This window comes from Lycium ferocissimum, chromosome 4, assembly GCF_029784015.1.
Source record: "Lycium ferocissimum isolate CSIRO_LF1 chromosome 4, AGI_CSIRO_Lferr_CH_V1, whole genome shotgun sequence".
In the NCBI taxonomy this organism is placed as follows: domain Eukaryota; kingdom Viridiplantae; phylum Streptophyta; class Magnoliopsida; order Solanales; family Solanaceae; genus Lycium; species Lycium ferocissimum.
This window is the reverse complement of record NC_081345.1, coordinates 48,204,126-48,224,616: the sequence shown is the minus strand read 5'-3', so window position 1 is coordinate 48,224,616 and position 20,491 is coordinate 48,204,126. Positions and strand designations below refer to the sequence as shown.

Sequence of the window (20,491 nt, the reverse complement as noted above, 5' to 3'; positions counted from 1 at the left end):
TTGAATATTGTGTCAAAAACAAGCCAAACAAAATTTTGTCAATAGAAATCATTTTATTAAAAGTAAAATAAAATTTAGAGTTAAATTATTTTTAATTATAGAATGATGTCATTCTTTTTTTGGCCGACTAAAAAAGGAAAAAGTACACTGAATGAGTAAATTTTCACCAAATACTCTCATACTCCAATATTTACCAAATACTCTCCTACTCCAACGTGCAACTATGCATCTTCAATGTGAACACAAATTCGTTTAATTTAAAAAATGTTCACACTTGTATAGATTATTAAAAAATTAAGGACAGTACTAATATATATTCAAGAATATAATATGATTACTATAATTTTAAAAGATGTCAGACGTTATGCTTTTTTGACTCATAGGTAGTTTAGCAGACTAAGTTAACTGATGGAGAACATGTTATATAAACGTGCAAATCTGAAACCTTATTTTCAACAAAAGTTATTGGTTTTTGTTTTTTCTGATTCAACTGAGATTTTCCCATCAAATCCTCTGCTTTCTTGAGTAAAATTTCTCTCCTGGCTAGCTTATATTCTTTTTAATTTGATCTAGTTGGGAAGAAAAAAACCTCTCGCGCTTCGCTCGCTTGACTTCGACTTTGGCTTTAGTCAAATGATCTGATTGATTGAAATTCAAACTTTTGTTCTTCTCTTTTCTCTGCCTACATTGAATTTTATGTTATATTTTTGTTTAAGCATTACCACCTGTGTTTCTTGTGCTTCGTTTATAATCGCATTATTTCGTTATTGTTACTGTCTTTTTACCGAATGCTATGTACTGCTTTTCCTATCACATCATTTCGCTGTTTTAACTGCTTTCATTATTTCCGTACCCCCTTTTTTAAACTATTGCGAAATGCTTTCCTTGAGTCGAGGGTCTATCTGAAACAACTTCTCTATCTCTATGAGTAGGAACCCTCTTCAGACCCCACTTATGGAATTACACTGGATGTGTTGTTGTTGTTGTTCTGTGTAAGCATTACATATTCTGGTTTTGGTTTAAACGTTACTGTTTTTGTTTCTATTTAAGAATTACAAATTCTGCTTAAATTATTCTGGTTAAGAAAACTGTAAATCACCATCACAGAAAGATGAATAAGAGGAGTCAAATGGTCACCTCAACTAGTTAATTGATTTATGTATCCTGGATTAGTTTTTGCTAAATTATTCAAATGGTCACCTCAACTAGTTAGTTGATTTATGTATACTGAATTAGTTTTCGACCAATTTATTCAAATGATCACATTTCTTGTTACCTAACTTCTTACAGGTACAGTTAATTATGGAGACTGTTGATTCCAACTTCAATGAGAGAGAGTTCTATATTCCTACATATATACTTTCTGAGGATGAAAGTAGTGATGATGTAGATTTGGCTGATGTACCTACATGCCCTGTGTTAGTTTTTATCAACTCAAGAAGTGGAGGTCAACTTGGTGGGGATCTTCTTCATACTTATCGATCACTTCTTAACAGATATCAGGTATTTGTTTAAGCTGGTTTCCTTGAACTATATAAGAAGAAGCTAAAAATAATCACTTTTCCTAATCATTTTTACCAATTCTTCAAATAAAGAGAGTTAGACTTTAGGGAGGGGTAAAGAGGGTTGGGGCACTGAGGTGGCATGTCACGTGGCGTCCACTTCATCGAAATGTTGTCAGTGGTACGTGGGATTGAGTGTTCACCTTAGACAACCCTAACGAAGGAGGGGTATATTTGAATTATTTAGGTAATGGCGGGGTATTTTTATATAAATAGTATAACAAAGGGTAAAATCGAATAAATTTGACCCTTAATTTTTCTCAGATTCGAATTCCATTTGGGTTGATGGCTTGATGGTAGTTAATTTGAGCTGGGGGATAGAGACCTGGCTATTGGAGGTTTTGAGCGTTGAAGAAGACAATAGTGTCAATGCCAAAACAATGATCATGTTCTTCACCATTTAGGGGTGAACCCGGATCACTTCTCGTAGTTTAAGAGCAAATTTGACATTTTTCTCTTGTAAAAAATGTTCATGTGTCTGGAAAACTTCTATCGTTAGTTAACACGGCAAAATCTATCTCATGTAAGTAATGACAAATGTAAATCAAACCTCATTATTAATTAATAACAAATTTGACCATTTCACAAAAGTTCAAAGGTATGGAAGTAAGAGCAAGAACCAGGTGGGGAATATGGGGATTTAGTAGTTAACCAATTGGATTACCATGGTTCCCTGATCCAATAGTTGAGGGGTTAAAGGGAAGTCCAGGCTCTCAATCATTCATTTTTCCTTTGAAGATATGTAAGAAAATTATTTTTTCTTTATCTCACTCAACTTGCTTTTGCAGTACGTTAATAGTGCCCAGTATTTATAGGACTTTTTTAGCATGTACCTACTCTATTACATGTACATAATTTAGTTCTTAATTTTCTCACAACCCTAGTTCATGAATAAAATAATAAATTCAGTCTAAGATATTATTCTGTTCACCTTAACTTGTCCACAATAAATTTTGCACTCCCTTTTGGAAATATTATGCACATGTTTTAGCATAATACTCATGTTAATTGGTGCATCTCAATAAATTTGGAAAATGATTTAAGAATGAGTAGTTAATGTTAATGGTAAATAGGAAAAAAAAAATATTTTTCTCTTAATATGCTAAAGTGGACAAGTAAAAAATGAAAATTTATTTTTAGTATAGTGACGTAAATGTGAACGGAGGGATTAATAAACTTCTAATTCATGAATTAAGATAATTCATATACTAGCACAGAAATCAAAATATTTTTGTTCTTCCAATACAAAGTTCATTTTTTCCAACATAAAATTGCTTATGCAAAATTTTGAGTCCCCCGCTAACAGCAGCACTTCAATATGATGAATTTGATTTTCAGGTATTTGATTTGGGAGAAGAAACTCCTGATAGTGTTTTACGCAGACTATATCTGAATCTATCAAAGCTCAAGAGCAATGGTGATGAATTTGCCACCTTACTTGAAGAGAGACTCAGAATAATTGTAAGCACAAATCTTGCACAAAAAAAGGAATTCTTTCCTTTGTTTCAATTTATTTGTCTTACTTTCCTTTTTAGTCTGTTTCAAAAAGAATATCTCTTTCCTTTTTTCGCAATTCTTTAATTCTAACACTTTTCACGCGACATGTTTAAGGTCGCAAGATTAAATGATATTTTGATACATTCTATATAATTTCAACTTTCAAAGTGGCATGTTTACGGCCACAAGATTAAATGACATTTTGATACATTCTATATAATTTCAACTTTTCACATGACATGTTAAGGCCACAAGATTAAATGAGATTGTGGTACATTCTACGTATGTTTAATTTAACACCATAAGATTCAAGAGGCTTATATTTACTTTCTTAAACTCCTGTCAAGTCAAAACCAGACAAACAAATTAAAATAAGAGAGTATGATTTTTCTATAAGGTTTCTCATAAATTTACATGGAATTGTTGTTTATTAATTAGGTTGCAGGTGGAGATGGCACAGCTGGATGGCTTCTGGGAGTTGTATCTGATCTCAAACTATCTCAGCCACCACCAATTGCTACTGTGCCTTTGGGAACTGGAAATAACCTTCCATTTGCTTTTGGATGGGTAACAATCTTTAGCTCAACTAAGCATCTACTTCCTCCGTCTCAAATTATCTGTTGTGATTTTTAAAAAATAGTTGTCTCAAATTAGTTGTCGTTTTAGAAGTTCAAGACAAAATTAATTATTTTTTTCCCGTTTCACCTTTAGTAGTTATTTTTCTTTAAGACTACAAATACCTTAATTTGGGGTGATATTATGATTGTTCAGATACTAATGAAGGGTAAAATAGTTTTAAAAATAAAACCCTTCTAATTAGTATTTCTTAAGGAGTGTGTAAAAGATAACCATGATAGATAATTTGAGACGGATGGAGTATGTTGTAGCAAGTTAGTTACCATTTTACCGGGTTATCAACTAAGCTTATCATAGAGATTTATAGAAAATGACCAAAAGAGGTCCCTTAAAATTGATAGTAGGTTCAAAATGGTCCCTTACCAGCTTTGGTCCCGTAAGTTTGCCAAAAGTGAGCACTTTTGGTCTCTGTAAGATATTTAATAAACTCTAAATGTTAAATTTAATCGGAACTGTGAAAATAGAAAATATTCACATAATATGTTGTAGCAGGTTAGGTAAAATATTGTAGCAGGCTAGTTACCAATTTTACCGGGTTATCAATTAAGCTTATCATGGAGATTTCGAACAAATGACAAGAAAGGTCCCTTAAAATTGATAGTAGGTTCAGAAACTTAGCAGTTTTGGTCCTTTAAGTTTGTTAAAAGTGAGCACTTTTGATCTTTGTAAGATATTTACCAACTTCTGATTGTTAAATTTAATCGGAACTGTGAAAATAAAAAATATTTAACGGGAACTCACATAATTTGGAAGTACAGATTTTGTTGTTTATGTTATTTTTGGTCTATGTCAAGAGTCTGGTGTATTTTTTTATGTTGCGGTTTTTGGTGTTTCTGGTTAAGTTTTTTCTTCACAATTTCGATTAAATTTAACAACCAAAGTTTGGATAAATATTTGACGGAGACAAAAAACACTCATTTTTGGCAAACTTAAACAACCAAAACTGCTCAGTTGGTACTTAAAGACTATTTTGAATCTACTACCAAGGATAAGGACCATTGTTGTCATTTTCTCTAGAGATTTACCTATTATTAACCCCACTATAACGGTAAAGACGTTATACTTTACCCAATATAATGACAACCTTCCATCAAAGTGATTTTACTGTTACTTTTATGTAAAGTTTTGTGACTTTACTACTATAGTGGGTAAACTTCAGTTACTTTAATGTGTCAAAATAGTTTCGTGATCTTACTGTTATAATGGGGTAAAGTTTATTAACCATACATGAAATGAATTCTTAGGCTATGCTATGTAGAAATACCTATCAATCACATGAAATTCTTGAATACAAACCAGTATCTAGACCATTTCTCTTAAGTTAGTTGCTCGATATCAAGTTTATTTGATCTGTAATATTTTGATTTACATTCAGCATCGAGGACGATACATCATGTAATATGCACTCATGGTCATTTGCAGGGCAAGAAGAATCCAGGAACCGACCCTAACTCGGTTATCTCATTCTTGAAGCAAGTGATGGATGCAAAAGAGATGAAGATAGACAGGTTATTCGATTCAAATGGTCTAGTCTTCTTTGAGATAGTTCAAGTGTAATACAGTGGCTTGTGTGAAATATACTCCTTAGGAATTGGAGAACACTTTTGGAGTCTTAAGTTGGAACTTGGAACCAATGAGTATCCTAGTAATTCTTTGAAATGATGAAAGTCAGCCTAAATAAAAAAAGATATTTGGAATGCCAAAATGCTCTCTAGTTGCAATGTCTCCATATTTTGTAGGTTCTTAAGTAGTTTGTTCCAAAGTAAACAAAAAAGTGATTACTGCAACCTGATAAGTCCAGTTGTTTTATTATATTTCATATGCTATTGGTAATGGGGCCATATTTTGCAGATCTATTATTGTGCGAAATGTTGGCGATATGATAACTTATTTAACAAAATACAAGTAAACATTGGCAATCCATCACTGTCAACATCTCCAAAAAGTTTTTCTTTGTTTTGTGGTCATGTTAAGGACAACTATAGATGTAGGAATTTTTAATATCACTTAGGTGGGTTGTCTTAGAAGCATCTTGGTTATAATATTATAGAATGATACTAAGCTACTCCTTTTTTTGAACTTCTGAAATTTTTAAGTTTGGTTGAAATTATGATCTGTCAAAACAAAGTTTTGTGGAAGTTCAAGTATTGCTCTGTCCTATATGCTTGTTGAGGTCTGATGATTTGTTTAATTGAATACACTACTCAGAATATTATAAGTGATTTCATTTTATAATCGATGACCCTGATTACTCATTCACATTCAACAAATATTGAAAAATTTGCTGTTGATGCAGTTGGCACCTTCTAATGAGGTTCAGAGCACCAAATGAGGGTTCCTGTGATCCTATTGCACCACTAGAATTGCCTCATTCTTTGCATGCATTTCATCGGGTGTCTTCATCTGATGAACTCAATGTGGTAAGAGCTATACATAAGGAAACTTTTATTTTCTAACATGAATAGAGTAAAGTTGCAATAGTGGCTCCATCTGTCATGTGTGCTTGATGTCCCTGTCACTGTTTATTTTCTTTCTGGTTTTACATTCTTTGATGACACGTGTGATGTTACCTAGAAGTCAATAAAGTGTAAAAGAAAACCATGGTCCAGGTTGTGGCTTGGTCAGATGTGATTCCATTTAAACATTCCTACACCAAAATTCTAAATTATTAGTATTAAATGAAAAGTAAAAACATGTATATTTGCACTAATACGCATCGATAATTACTGGATTTGGGGAATCACGTTTCATAGTCTTGTCTGGTTCAAACGTTTACCCACCCTCCCCATTGATCCATTTTATAAACAATTTATCTAACATTCGACAGGAAGGGTGCCACACATTTCGTGGAGGATTCTGGAACTATTTCAGCATGGGTAAGTGCATATACACACACATGTTTTGTGAAAACTCGATTTCTTTTTAATTTTTATGTGCATGATGTTTTGAGTGAATGTCACTAGTCTCTCTACCTCCCAAGGTAGGGGTAAGGTCTGCGTACGATGTACCCTCCCCAGACCCCGCTTTGTGGGATTTCACTGAGTATGTTGTTGTTGTTGACATTTTGAGTGAATGTCGCCACTGCAGATTAAGTTTAGTTACTAATGCCACTGTGAAAAAGTAATTGCTGGTGCACTTCTTTTTTTTTTTTTTTTGCGAACCTTTTAAATGCCAACAGAATTTGGGCTAATGACATTGACCTCCCTTCTAAACTGTCAAAATTCAAGAGACATTCCTCTAATTAAAAAACATGCATCAACCTTCTTTGTACAGGATTCCAAGCAATTTAGTATTCTATTAGACATAAATAAACTGGCTATGAGTTATACTGAGTGCATTTTAAACTACTCGTACTATTGTTTATCTGGTACCACCTCTAATCTTAAATTGTTTCTGTCAACAGGGATAGATGCACAAGTATCATATGCATTTCATTCAGAAAGAAAGATGCATCCAGAAAAATTCAAAAACCAGCGTGTCAATCAGGTAATGAAGTGGTCGTCAGGAATTAAGATGACTTGGCCCAATTTATATGGAATTTACATTTACTTGATTGCTTGACCCCTTGGGGGGCAGCTCTTCCCCATACCCTGCTAACAAGGGATGCTTTGTGCACCGGGCTGCCCTTTATTTTATTGCTTGACCAAAAATATTTTGGCGGGGAAGTATATTTTGCACTGCACTTTAATATTCAACGGTTAATGAATTAGTGTTGGTACCTAAGAAGTATATGGGGCAAGTTTGTCTCAACAGAGGATCATTGTTTGAAGATGATTCGATTTTAGATAAGTATTGATTCACATGTTGAGGATCTCCGGTCCGTTAATTATTACTCTTGATTGTGTATATGGTCCTTCATGTCAATAAATAGATGGCTTAAGTAATTTGCAAAGACCTGGATTAATACATCCTGAAAACTAGCTTTTCTCATTCTTTTAGTTTTGGTAGTATTTGAAGGGGAAGTATGTCTTACCGTATTTTTGTTTGCTCCTTAGGGTACATATGCAAAGCTTGGATGGACACAAGGATCGTTTTTGCCGTCCCGTCTTCATTCTTCCTCAAGGTGAATCTGCACTGTGGTTTAATGCTCTAGTCCTTGTAAATCTTTTCATACTAATTTAAGTGTTTGTAATGGTATCTCTGCCACCTCGAACACCTAAGGAAATTAAAATTAACTATGATTCTTTAGTTTAGTCTCCTAAAAACAATCAAGAAGAAGAAATCAGGATTTAATAACAAATAGTCAAAAAAATGTTCCCGTAATCTTCTACTGGATTGGAGCTCCAACCTTAAATTCAGAATTAATTTATGCTCCACTTACTATATCTATCGGTTGCCTTGTGATGCCTTTTTCTTGTGTAAGAATATTCAGTGCCCATGTATATCTACTTAAATTTATTATTGGAAACATAAAAAACCAGAACTTGTGCAGAACTCAATGACTGCTACAAGCCAGTTACTCACTCCTTTTGTTTTATTCAGTTCCTGCTTCCTTTTCGTCATAGAATTGTGTCCACTTTCTTGAAATAAAAACCCTTCTTAACACTATATAAAAAGTTTTTTCAACAATATGACTAGTAAAGACATTAAAATGCAGTAAAATGTGAACTCTTGCTTAAGGAACAATCCCCAGCAGCCTCCACAGCTTAGCTCACTTGAGTTAATTTAATGGGGTGGCCAGTTTCTACCCTGCTTTTTAAGTTATATCCAGTTTTTCCAAAATATTTAACTCAATCCTCCTCTTCCTCTTGCTTCGCTACTGCATCTCTTTTTTCCTTCTTCAGTTGCTTTGCTGCTGCTTCTTCGTTACAAATTCTTCATTCTACTCTGCTGCTGCTTCTTCTTCTTCTTCTTCTAATTCTTTTGAGGAGCAGCTCCCTTTTCTCAGACACACTTGAAGTAGCTTTCTTCATCTGCTGATACTTCCAAAAAATTCCACAAGTTTCTTAGGTTCTGGATACATCCTTTACAACTTTGTCGAAACAAAATCTCTCGTACTCTTTTGCTAGGCTAGGCATCTTGGTTTATTCTAGTATCTTCATTTCAGCAGTTATCTCTTCAGACAACTAAAATTTCAGATATGTATGTCTGAAGTGTTAAGCTTTGGCAAGGCATACTTCAGACGCATATGTCTTAAAGTGGCTAAGCTTACAAAAGACTATGAACTTCGGCTATGCCTTAAATAGGGGTCCTAAAATCGGCTATCAGTGCACTTCAGTCCTATTTAAGTGGAGAAGGGTGAAAGGAGGGCCCATCATCCCCGAGTTTTCAAAGGCTGAGGTTGGTCCTAAGGGTTGGTATGAAAAAAAGAAAATAACGATGCCCAGCGATATGACAACTTACAGAGGGATGAAGAAAGAAACAAGCATCAACTTCAAATTGTGCAGCTATCATAGATATCCTGATTTGTCCTACTCATAACTTTTGCCGAGTAATATATACAACTACGAAAATCATCATGCTTTTGTTGAACACATCAAGAGGGAATGAAGAATATTTCATGTCATGCTATGGTTCAAGAAAGTATCTATAGGATTCAGTTATCTTTACTATCCCTTCTTTGATGGTATATGTTATGAGAATTTACATGTTTGCATTTCCTGCAGGAACATAGGTCAACTGGTCAAGGTTAAGATAATGAAAAGGCAAGGTGAATGGCAAGACGTCCACATCCCTAGCAGGTAGCATCAATTATTTGTAATGTTGGAACTCTAGAAGACCACTAGATATCATCTCGGTTTTTTTTGGATAACCAAGAAATCCTCAAGCGCCAGTGGCACACAGTTTGAAACTCTCTGGATAATGAGTCCGCCCCTTTACCCTTCTCCACTTAAATCCCACACTTTTGTCTCTCTTCAAATAAAAGATTCTGGCTTTTTTCCTCTAGCATAATTCTGATTGCATTTGGCGTCTCTTTCTCTCTCTTTCTATATATGTGTGTGTGTGAGAGAGGAGCTCGCGCGTACATACGTATGTATAATTGCAAGTTGATTGCTAAGCATGACAACCTTTGAGTTATAAACTGTTCTATTCTTCTGTTTGTCCAAACTTGCAGTATTAGGTCAATTATTTGCCTAAACTTGCCTAGCTTTTCTGGTGGACTGAATCCTTGGGGAAAACCAAATAGCAGAAGACGCCGAGATGTATGTACTCTATTACTAGATTCTTCGGCCTTCTACTTTTCTTTTTCTTGGTGCGTGCATGCTTCTGTGAGCTTCCAGGGATATCGATATTTCTGCCTGAAAACTATTTCTTGATTTTCCCCCCCTTTTTTCTTTTTTCTTTCGAGTGTATGTTCACATGCATGTGTTTGTCAATGTGATGGCAGAGGGACTTGACTCCACCATTTGTTGATGATCGCCTTATTGAGGTTGTTGGCTTCAAAGATGCTTGGCATGGAATGGTTCTTCTCGCTCCAAACGGTCATGGGACACGTATTGCACAGGTTTGGGATAATATTGTGTTCCTAAAACTATAAGTATGCCTATATATTTTATGTGAACTCCCGTATTGTAAGTTAGGATGAAAAGGTTGCATAAGATCTACATTAGTGTTTCGGCATAATTTTTCACTTTATTTCAAAATTAGTGTTTGGTTATAAAATTTCCAGATCCAACTCAGAGTTGGATTTCAAATTTGGAAAAATGCTCCAAACCTGTTTTCCAACTCCATCTTTTGATCTTCATAAATTTCAAATAAATGCTCTATTCTCTTCTTTGCACAAGGTACAACCATACATAACTCTATCTTCAACTCCAACTTCATGAATTCCAAATAAAGTGATTTTTTTTTTTGGAATCGATGGTCAAACGCCTACTAAGAAACTTGCAACTACTTGGCCTGCAGTTTTGTTGCTTAAGGGCATATTCATAGAGAATTTGTCTGAGAGGAACAGATCTTTTAGAGCTTTGAAAAACCAGATTGTTGTGTCATGGAAGCCGCCACGGCTTAGTGATAAGAGCGCAATAAGTAATTAATGTGTGGGTTAGGCACACGTCACAGGTTCAAACTCTGCCACAGACAAAAACCTGGTATATAAGTGGATAGGGTAGAGCCCATTGTCAGCCGAGTTTCGGACTGTGCACCACTTATACTCGGGAATTTCTCGGCTAGAAAAAGAAAAGATTACCTGATTCACGCTAAAAACTAAGCTGCCTATTGTCTTATGTTTGTTCAATTTTCTTTCTTGTAGGCACATGGAATCCGATTTGAGTTTCACAAAGGTGCAGCTGATCATACATTCATGAGGATTGATGGGGAACCATGGAAGCAACCTCTCCCTGTAGATGACGACACAGTTGTGGTAGAAATATCTCATCTTCGCCAAGTTAAGATGCTTGCTACCCATGGTTGCATATCTAAAGGTGTAGATGACCCTTCAAGTCATGGAAATCATGATGCTGATGGCGAAGACGGCAGTGATGAAGAAGATTCGGTTAGGGATGAGCAGAGAAAGTTTGGGGCAGCAGAGACATTCAAGATTCCTGATGACATTGATATTTCTCACCTCAGTTAATTCTGTAAACCATGTTTGTTCAAAATTTGCTTCTACATCCTCCATATTAAGTTCATGTGGGGTATGATGGCATTGATATTTCAGTACTTGCATAGAGAACTACTTGGCATACGGTTCGAGAGACCCTTGACGACTCTCTTCAGGAACATGTAAACTTTATATAGGCAAGGTTTGAGCCTAACTCGGTTTGGATTGTTGTTTTCTAAGGTTTTATAATGTACCATTTTGTTTTGTACTGTGGATACAGTGTTTGTATAGATAGTATTGTTTGTCGTGGTTTATGATTCTCGGACTCTTCAAAAATGTTTACATATGTGTGTCGGAGTTTCCAAAAATAGGGGATTTTTTTTAGAATCCGATACGGGTGCGGCATCAAAAGCGAAGAGTCCGCGCAACTTAGGTTGTGGTTTAAGATAATTTTTCTCGTAATAATTGATAAGTTCACTAAAATGCTCATAAAAATAATGCAAGACAACTTCTGTCTCATTTATCACCAATTATGCCTTGAAATAAATTAAGCTACTAAATTCAAGCAACTCAAGAATTTAATTAAATACATGTTCATAATTTTAACAGCATAATAAGTGCATGCCTTTTATATCCAGCAAGCAGCATCATAAAATTATGGGAAAAGGGTAAAAAATTATTCCTCTATTTTGTTTTAATGGCTAAAAATATCCCCCGAACTAATTTTGGGTCATTTATGCCCCTACAGTTATGAAAGTTAACAAATATACCCTTCATTTGACGGAAATTCCCAAATTGATTCAGATAACCCAATTTCATAAAAAATAACCCATTCTTCCTATTTTACCCGCCCCGACCCACCTCCTAAAATAACTCATTCTTCCTTCTCTCTCATATTTTCTCCTACAACTCTCAAGTCGTCGATTCCATCAATTATAGCCAGAAGAAAGATTAAGAAGTGATTTTTGAAACCAGAAAACATTTTAAATTTCATCTTTGTCAAACATCTATAATTTATAAACCTATTGTTCACTATTTGCATAGAAATTTTGTTCAAGCTCTTCTCTTAGAAAGGAAAGCAAAGAAAGACGGAAACACTTGACAGTCATTTTGGAGACAACCAGTACATACCTTTAAATAGTTAGTACTGCAGAGCAAACTAAGCAGATAAATAGAGCACTAACTTATCACTAATCTATGACCTGGAGTAATGGCTAAAAGAGTTGACCCCATTACCTAACTAATTTCAACATAATTAGGACTCCTAAGAAGACTTAACTCAAACATAAAAATTGTAGCTCTTAAAACATGACACTAACTTTTGAATCAGCCAACGGCTAAAGAGAAAGTAAGTCTCCATCAACGGGCTTGATAGCTGGAGGAGAAAATATGAGAGAGAAGGAAGAAGGGGTTATTTTAGGAGGTGGGTCAGGCGGGTAAAATACAAGAATGAGTTATTTTTTATGAAATTGGTTATTTGAATCATTTTGGAATTTCCGTCAAATGAAGGGTATATCTACCTATTGTCTTGAATACAAGTGGATACATGTTTACATGGAAGTGTTAACATTTGTTGAATAATATGCAGCAGGTCCTATAAACAAAATTCTCAATAACATGTGTAACTAGCTTAAGAAACCATTTTACATTCTATGAATGATTAGAATGTAAATTAACCATATTGTGACTGTTGATATTAGTGTGACAAATCAATGAGGTTCTGAGAAATTTGTAGCAGCCTCATTAGCCTTTTGAGATTCCTTTCCTTCTTCTCTCTGAAGGCAGAACCAGTATAAAGTTTGCCATACTAATGAGTTTACTGAGCAAAGAGGAACTAAATAACTATTTGGCACACTCCAAAATGTATGTAAGAATTTAAAGGAATAAGAAAAAAGTTGGAGAGTGAAGGGAAACAAGAGGCAAAAGGAAAAATAATCGCGGAAGTTGAAATGTTATGATTAGGGGTGTCAAATGAACGGATTAGAGGCTGAATTTCGGCGGGTTAAAATGAGGCGCATCAATAAATGAGTGGATTAATGGTTACTTGGATTAGGATGGACTTGATCAAGATCGACTAAAGCATTTCTTTGCTTTCCTTTCTATGAGCATGTTAATTAACCCATGAGCATAAGCATCCCTCTTGGGTCCAGCCGTGACCAATGAGGCTGTTGGTTCTCATGCGGGGGCGATTGTTATGTGTCAATCGTCCCTCATCGGTTAAGGGAAGAAATGCTCATGGTTTTATAGGCTAAATGAGCTCTCCTACCTATCTGACTAGTCTTTTGGGTTGAGCTCTCCTGGTTGGTCTATAACACCACCTCCCTCATATTTTAAAGAAGAAGTTACACATTTGGCCGCTCAGTCAAACAATTATTTACACTCGCTAGCTAATATATTTATATATATTTGCCAAAAAATATATTCATATTTGCAAGTTATTTCCTTAAACCAGTAAGCTATAAGTCCTAAAATGTTGAACTCATAAATTTAGAATTTAAAATCAGCCTCTGATTCCATGCATAATGTATTCATATGCAAATTCTTTATAAGCACAGGGAAAAGAAACAGTCACTTGCAAACATAGATATTTTCGAGTCTTGTGACATGTCTATGTGTTAATCTTATCCTTAACACCGTGATGAAGTACAACAGTGCTAATATAAAACCAGCTTTATGAAAAGGTTTCACATGCTTATATTCCCATTTCTCCAATACCTGTGGAGACAACATGGGAGCAATCTTTATGCAATCTTGGATAATTAAACTTCATCCCAAAATGCAAGCACAAGATTAAAAATCAACTACTGGCTCCTTTCGATGCACATGATACTCTTTCTTTGTTAGTGAATTTCTATGAAAAATGATATTTTTATTATATTTAGTACTTTTTCCGTCCCAATTTATGTGGCACCCATTTAATTTGACATAAAGTTTAAGAATGAAAAGATGACTTTTGAAATTTATGGTCTAAAATAAACCTTAAACATTTGTGTAGCTATGAATCATATTATCCTAGGTAAAGGGGGAGCTTTAAAGTTAAGATTTTTTTAATTATAGAAACGTGACGTTTTTTTTGGACATACTTAAAGGGAAAGGGTGTCACATAATTTAGGAAAGAGGGAGTAAAATCTTTGTATATTTAGTAATAGTTTAACTTTAAAATACTTATTTTATTTTTAATGTGATGATTTATAGTCACACAAGTCTCTATGACTTATTTTAAATCATAAAATTTAAAATTCTTTCGTTCTTTCTTAAATTATGTGTTCGGTCAAACACTCTCGTATAAATTGAGATGGAGGGAGTGATAAGAAGCAACATGCATCTAGTACTCAAGCTTAGTGGCCTAATGATCTATGAAATTTATGCAAATCTTGCATATCAGAGTATAAATTCTAACAAAATTAAATAAAATATTAAATAATTTATTTTCATTTTGCTGAAATACTTTGATTGAGCCGAGGGTCTATCGAAAAAAGTCTCTCTACTCACAAGGTAGGAGTAAGTCACTTATTGTGGAATTACACTGAATATGTTGTTGTAAAAAATCACCTGATATCTATAAATCTATATGATGATGGAAGATAACAAATATCTACCGGCTATGTTACTCGGACTCTCCTAAAATGTCGTCGGGTGCGTGTCAGATCCTTCAAAAATAGTGTATTTTAGGAGGATCCGACACGGGTGCGGCAACACTTTTGAAGAGTCCGAGTAACTTAGTCTGCCGGAATAGTTCAGATTCATGCAAGCTGATTTGAATCACTAGTATAAATTAATAATATCTTTGCTATACTTCTATAAATAATTTTCTAAAACCTAGGCTCTATGAGAAAGGATGAGGGCCAACATGGTGGCTGACAAGTTAGCTAATTGGGGTGAGCTCACCGGGAGAAACATTTTCTTCAATCAAACTGTATCTTTGCCTACTCAAGTTAGAGCTCTTTTGAAGAATGATCAAGATGGACTTCCTTGTCTTAGAATTAGACATGTCAAAGGACACTATACTTTTGTATAACTTTATCCATGACTCACACTATTTGTATCCTTTTTTTCTCATGCTTTTTACTCTAGCATAGGTCACTTCCTTCACCTGGATGAGCTTTTCATCCTCAATGTAACTCAAGGAGGTTTGGCCAAAAAGCCACCTCTTGTACTCTCAACTTTTGCAGTGAAATCCACAGGTCGGGGTCTATACCTAACCCTCCAACAATAGGTGGTTTATAAAAAAAAAAAAAAATGAGGGCACAAATCTGCAAATGCATATAAATTACTCAGCTAGTGATAAGCCCGAATCTTCTGACAAGCTGCAAGTCTGCCACTGTCGTTGGACTGAAAATATACCACTATACCAGTAACTCGTAAGAATTTAATTCGTTATATACTGTAAGAGTAATTGTTTTTCATTATCAATGAACATTAAATATGTGATTAGTTATCATTTTTATCAAATTAATTATAATTAATATTTATTATAACCTTATATGTAATATGACTTTCTAAATATTTTCTACATTTTCAGTTGATCATATATATACACACAAAATGTTACTAGTTGATTCGTTATGACTATGTTAAAATTTATTAAATAGTGTAAGTCTTTATATAATTAGTGGATATAACTTAATTCCCTTAAGTAAGTAGGATGCTTTTTGAAATGTTTAATGGATCAAAAGGTTACTCGCTCCATTTCTAAGTTGTTATTCTATACAGTATATCATTGTAAGAGAAAAACAACCACCACTATTCCAGCTGTGAATACCAGAACATACTATTTTAGGAGTATTTAAGTAGCATAACCTTTGGAAACGATAATCTAAATCAGTCAGGATTTTGTAATGCACATGCGCACAACTGTTTTTTCATATTGTATGTACTACATATATATCATCAAAATATCTGTTTGTTGTACCATTCAAGAGTTGTGCCGGGATGGATAGAGTTCCTCTATTCTTAATTAAAAAATTTGAATTTGAGCCTTGAAAATAAAAAAATCCTAATACGGATCGTTTACCCTTTTAGAAGCCTTACGTGGTGTGAATTTGAAAATTGATATGTTGGAGCCCAAAATGGTTACCGGACACCAATGAGAAACCAAAAATATATCAGCTGCAAATTGCAATTGAAAATGGTATTCTTAGCTTCAGTGACTCCTTTAAATACGCTAGGATTTGTCCTAAATTTCCTATCTTATTTTAATTCTACCGTAATTGTGTTTTGTACCTATAACTTGAGGATCTTTCCTTCATACCACAATGGAATAACATCCACGAATGGTCTCTAGCTTTTATACTCTCTTTTATATCAGTTTTTTCATATATAGGTCAACTGATCAAACCGTATTAAAATATTATGCTTCTTCTTATATTGTTCTCTTTGTTGTCTGATTTATCTTTATGCAAGGTTTGCAATCGTTAATTACCACATTATGTCCTAATTATTTCGATCGCAACAAATACAACTATGTCTATATATATCACTTGATGAATGACAAGCACGAAGCAAACTTAAAGGGCTTCATATTGTATGTCCATATCCTCTCAAAACAACTTTATTTCCACAGCAGAAACATGAGCAAAGTCCTAAAGCAAACATTAGCAGAAGAAGCAACTACACAAGTCAAAGATAGAAGATACCAGAGACTTGACTCTACAAGTACTAACACTAGTGATTCATCACATAAAGAAGGAAAGGGAGAATTTGTGAATGAAGCGAATGCTAGTGCTAATTACAGGCGAAAGCTAGCAGAGGAGTCACTCAGAACTGTAATGTATTTGAGCTGTTGGGGTCCTAACTAATTTTTATATATTATAATTTGTGGGTAAATATCTATTTTGTTCTGTTTCAAAGGCTTCGTTTACTTCAATTTCATGACAATGGTTAACTTTAGGTAATTTATATTCATGTATATATGTCCTTTCTTTTTAGGCCACCATTTAAATCTTGTTTTTATTTTTAAGAATTGTGCAAATATAGCCCTTAAGATTGTCTTTATGGTCTAATGTTTACTCGTATATTGCTCAATTTTACATACAAAACATCAAAGTGTCATTTAACTTACAATGAGTTACAAACTTTTAGACCATAGTCTAATATTTTGTTATACAATTTTTAATTTACTCCAAAAAGAGATCTTTATATCATAATTAAGAAAACTTCATACGTTACAAGATAAATAGAAAAAGGATCTTACTAAATAATTATTAAAAAGAGATAATCGGCCAAAATTTCACCTTTTTTTTTTTTTTTGAAAACAAGGACAAAATGACTAGTGAACGTTATTTCTACCTACTTAGGTTCCCAACAAATGAGGTGCATAACTTTTTCTGCCTTCTCAGCCTCCCTCAATCTTCCCTTCTCATTATCCATGCATCCCTTCTTCCTAATTAACCATCTCACCCAGCCACCATCGTCGGACTCCGCTGTTGATCTCACCAGAGAAGTCCTGATTCCGACCGTCATGATTTCGTCGTCTTTAACTATATATGAATTCGCTAATGATCAAAACCTGATTTTCATGAAAGCAGAATTAGAGATTTGAAAGAGTTGTGGGATCAATATATACCGTACTCTTCTTTTTTTGCATTTGATATATAAGTTGTTATACATGGGCATAGTGGCTTGTAATAAACGGAAAGTTTCACCACGTATAATAGTACTCTATTTTGTTTTCTATAATATGAAGCCGGCCTAACCAAGGGTGGTGGTCCCAGCTTGCTTGGATGGTTGTTACATATATACTCTGTTTTACTTTAATGAATATAATATATATTTGAATAGGTATATCATTTAACAAATATCATTTTATAATATTATAGAGAAAAACAAATGTATAAGGTAAAGTTGCCATAAAAAAGAAAAAGAGTGAAGCACAAAATAAGTTTATTTAATAGTACTAAGTAAGGTCAATATGATCAACAAAAAAGAAAAAAATGGGAACTTAGCAATAACATCAAAATGATTGTTACATAAAATGACACTTTTCATCGTTACATAAAAACGGCTTTGACAATACAATACGATAAAATTTAAGTACAATCAGAAAAAAATATTATATTTAACGTACCAATACGATAGAATACAATAGGTAGCAAACCATCCAAAAAAGATGTAAATGTTGTGGTGGAGTGGTAAGTATTTTTCCATCTTTAATCAAAGATCTCAAATTCGAGCTTCGAATATGAATTAGTCTTTAGTAATAAACGTTTTTCTTCAAAGTAAGAATTTTTTGACGGGAATTTGAATTAGTCAAACTCCAAAAACGTATATCGTATACCGCGTAGAGAATTTAAAACTATATACACCTTAAATATTTTTTTGGGTCCGCTGGTGTCCGATACACCCTTTGGGGCCCAACTAATCCGATTTCGCTCCGGGAAGTCTCACTTTGGAGGGTAAACCGCTCCCTATACTAAAGACGATTCCATACATAGGGCTCGAACCCAAAATTTCTAATTAAAAATGGAAATACTTACCAATCCACTACAATCTTGGCGGTATATATAACTTAAATATTACTTGTCAAACAGTCACTTTCACAACTTATATATTCCTATTTTCTGATACCTACGGCCTACTAGTTTCAACATTTAGCTCGTGAAATTTGGTGACTTGCCACTGCTAGGTGAGGCTGTAGGTACTCGTAACAACAATACTCACGCTTGGCAATAATCAAGACACAAAAACTGAATAATAGATGTAACATTTTTTTAAAAATATAATGAATACTTTATTCTTTAATAATTTTTATGTTTTTTTAAAAATAGATTCAAGGACCTTTGAATTTGATGGATTTCAACTTGATGTGTAATCGAATTTAAGAGCTTAAATTTTGATCTTAAATCGTTATCTTAATCTTTAAATACTTCAAATTAGTCGAGAAATGCTTGAATGCTTATAAGTCACAGAGAAATTTATGGCTTTTATTCACAAGTTTTCTATTGTGAATCTTATCCATCTTCTCAATTATGAGGACCCTTATTTAATGTAGTGAAGAGAAGAATTGTGATGAAAATCTCGCTTTGATTTGATGATCAAATAAACCCAAACGGAAAAAGAAGAAAAGGAAAAAAAGAAGAATAGATATCTCCCTTAAATACATAAGGACAAAAATAGAGAAAATCAGCGGGGCCCACGAGAGACCAAGACAATTTCATCACTTAAAATAGTCAAAGAACTGCTGGTTTATCACTCTGTGGATCTTTCTTCCATTTAATTTCCACTGTTAACACAATTTGTTCGCAAAAAGAAGGATTCATCAAAATTAAACTAGAAAAAAAACCAATGAGTTTGAAATAGCTCTTTCAACTATGAAATTTATCAAGAATAACAAGTGAAATAGAGACAAATTTAGATTTAAAAAGGTGGTTCAATTTTTAAGATTCTTACAACTAAATCTATTTTTATTTTGAAGTTATATGGATATTTAATATTTGGTTGACATTTAATATTAGTGATTTTTCATATGTGTGTGTCGAAAATAATGGATTCAACTTAATTATAATCGAATATAAGATGCATTCGCCTCTCTACGGAATCAAATGAATGAAGAATTTTTTAGCAGTATCATTGCTTGAAAGAGAAGTATTTAATACTATTTCCAACGAGACTATCATAAAAGCATCTTAGGATATGAAAATTCATCGAGTACATTAATAATTGTAATAATGTACTCAAGTACACTAGCTTTCACTAATAGAATGATGTTTCATATGTCTTTTTACGAGTTTATTTCTTTATATTCTGAGTCCTCCCCGTGAAAATTCGGCCTCCTCCACGGAAATATGAGCAAAGTCCCAAAGCGAACGTTAGCACAAGACGCAATTACAGAAGTCAAAGATAGAAGATACCAGAGACGTGACTAGCTACAAGTACTAACACTAGTGATTCATCACATATAGAAGGAAAGGGAGAACTAGTAAACGACGGGAATGCCTATGGGTTACCTCCTCCTGTGCCTAGTGGCTCCAGATGTAGGACTCAGGAACAAGTTGGTCGCATATGATTTTTTTTTTTATGTAGTTGGGTCGGTTTTAAATGGAGCGGGTTTAAAAATAAAATCGGGTAATGTTGAGGATTTGTGTTAAGACAGGGTATATTCGAAAGCTTTAATGACGAGAGGGGTATTGTTAAAGGCTATGCGTTCACTAAACGAAGTGTGAAGGGACCTGGTTGTCTACCAGTTCCCTTTTTCAGTGCAGTAAGTAATTTAGACAAGATTTTACAATGGAAAACTCCTCGCTCAAGGGATTAAAAATCACGACCTACCATGTAGGATTTCAACTACACCAAGCAACTTCAGATTACACCCTCT

The 20,491-nt window shown here is 34.0% G+C and overlaps 1 protein-coding gene across 2 annotated transcripts; it reads left to right on the top strand.

The window, feature by feature from the left end:
* The first annotated feature begins 409 nt into the window (after positions 1 to 409).
* On the top strand, positions 410 to 11,453 carry LOC132053394 (diacylglycerol kinase 5-like). 2 transcript variants are annotated; one of them, XM_059445410.1, is made up of 13 exons: positions 410 to 525; positions 1,291 to 1,503; positions 2,901 to 3,023; positions 3,498 to 3,626; positions 5,118 to 5,203; positions 5,992 to 6,115; positions 6,523 to 6,571; positions 7,099 to 7,181; positions 7,691 to 7,758; positions 9,302 to 9,376; positions 9,751 to 9,838; positions 10,024 to 10,140; positions 10,888 to 11,453. In XM_059445410.1, the coding sequence occupies exons 2-13, from the start codon at positions 1,303 to 1,305 to the stop codon at positions 11,209 to 11,211; spliced, it is 1,467 nt and encodes a 488-aa protein (XP_059301393.1). In that variant the 5' UTR covers positions 410 to 525; positions 1,291 to 1,302; the 3' UTR covers positions 11,212 to 11,453. The 2 variants fall into 2 exon arrangements, with proteins under 2 accessions (XP_059301393.1, XP_059301394.1); XM_059445411.1 differs by having other exon boundaries at positions 425 to 525; positions 1,297 to 1,503.
* The last annotated feature ends 9,038 nt before the right edge of the window (positions 11,454 to 20,491 follow it).

What these genes read in the sequence shown, in the direction of transcription:
- LOC132053394 (XM_059445410.1), top strand. Translation starts at nt 1,303, where the DNA reads ATGGAGACTGTTGATTCCAACTTCAATGAGAGAGAGTTCTATATTCCT. An exon ending in TTCCATTTGCTTTTGGATGG is followed by an intron (nt 3,627 to 5,117) that starts GTAACAATCTTT and finishes GGTCATTTGCAG; the next exon opens with GGCAAGAAGAATCCAGGAAC. An exon ending in CATCTGATGAACTCAATGTG is followed by an intron (nt 6,116 to 6,522) that starts GTAAGAGCTATA and finishes AACATTCGACAG; the next exon opens with GAAGGGTGCCACACATTTCG.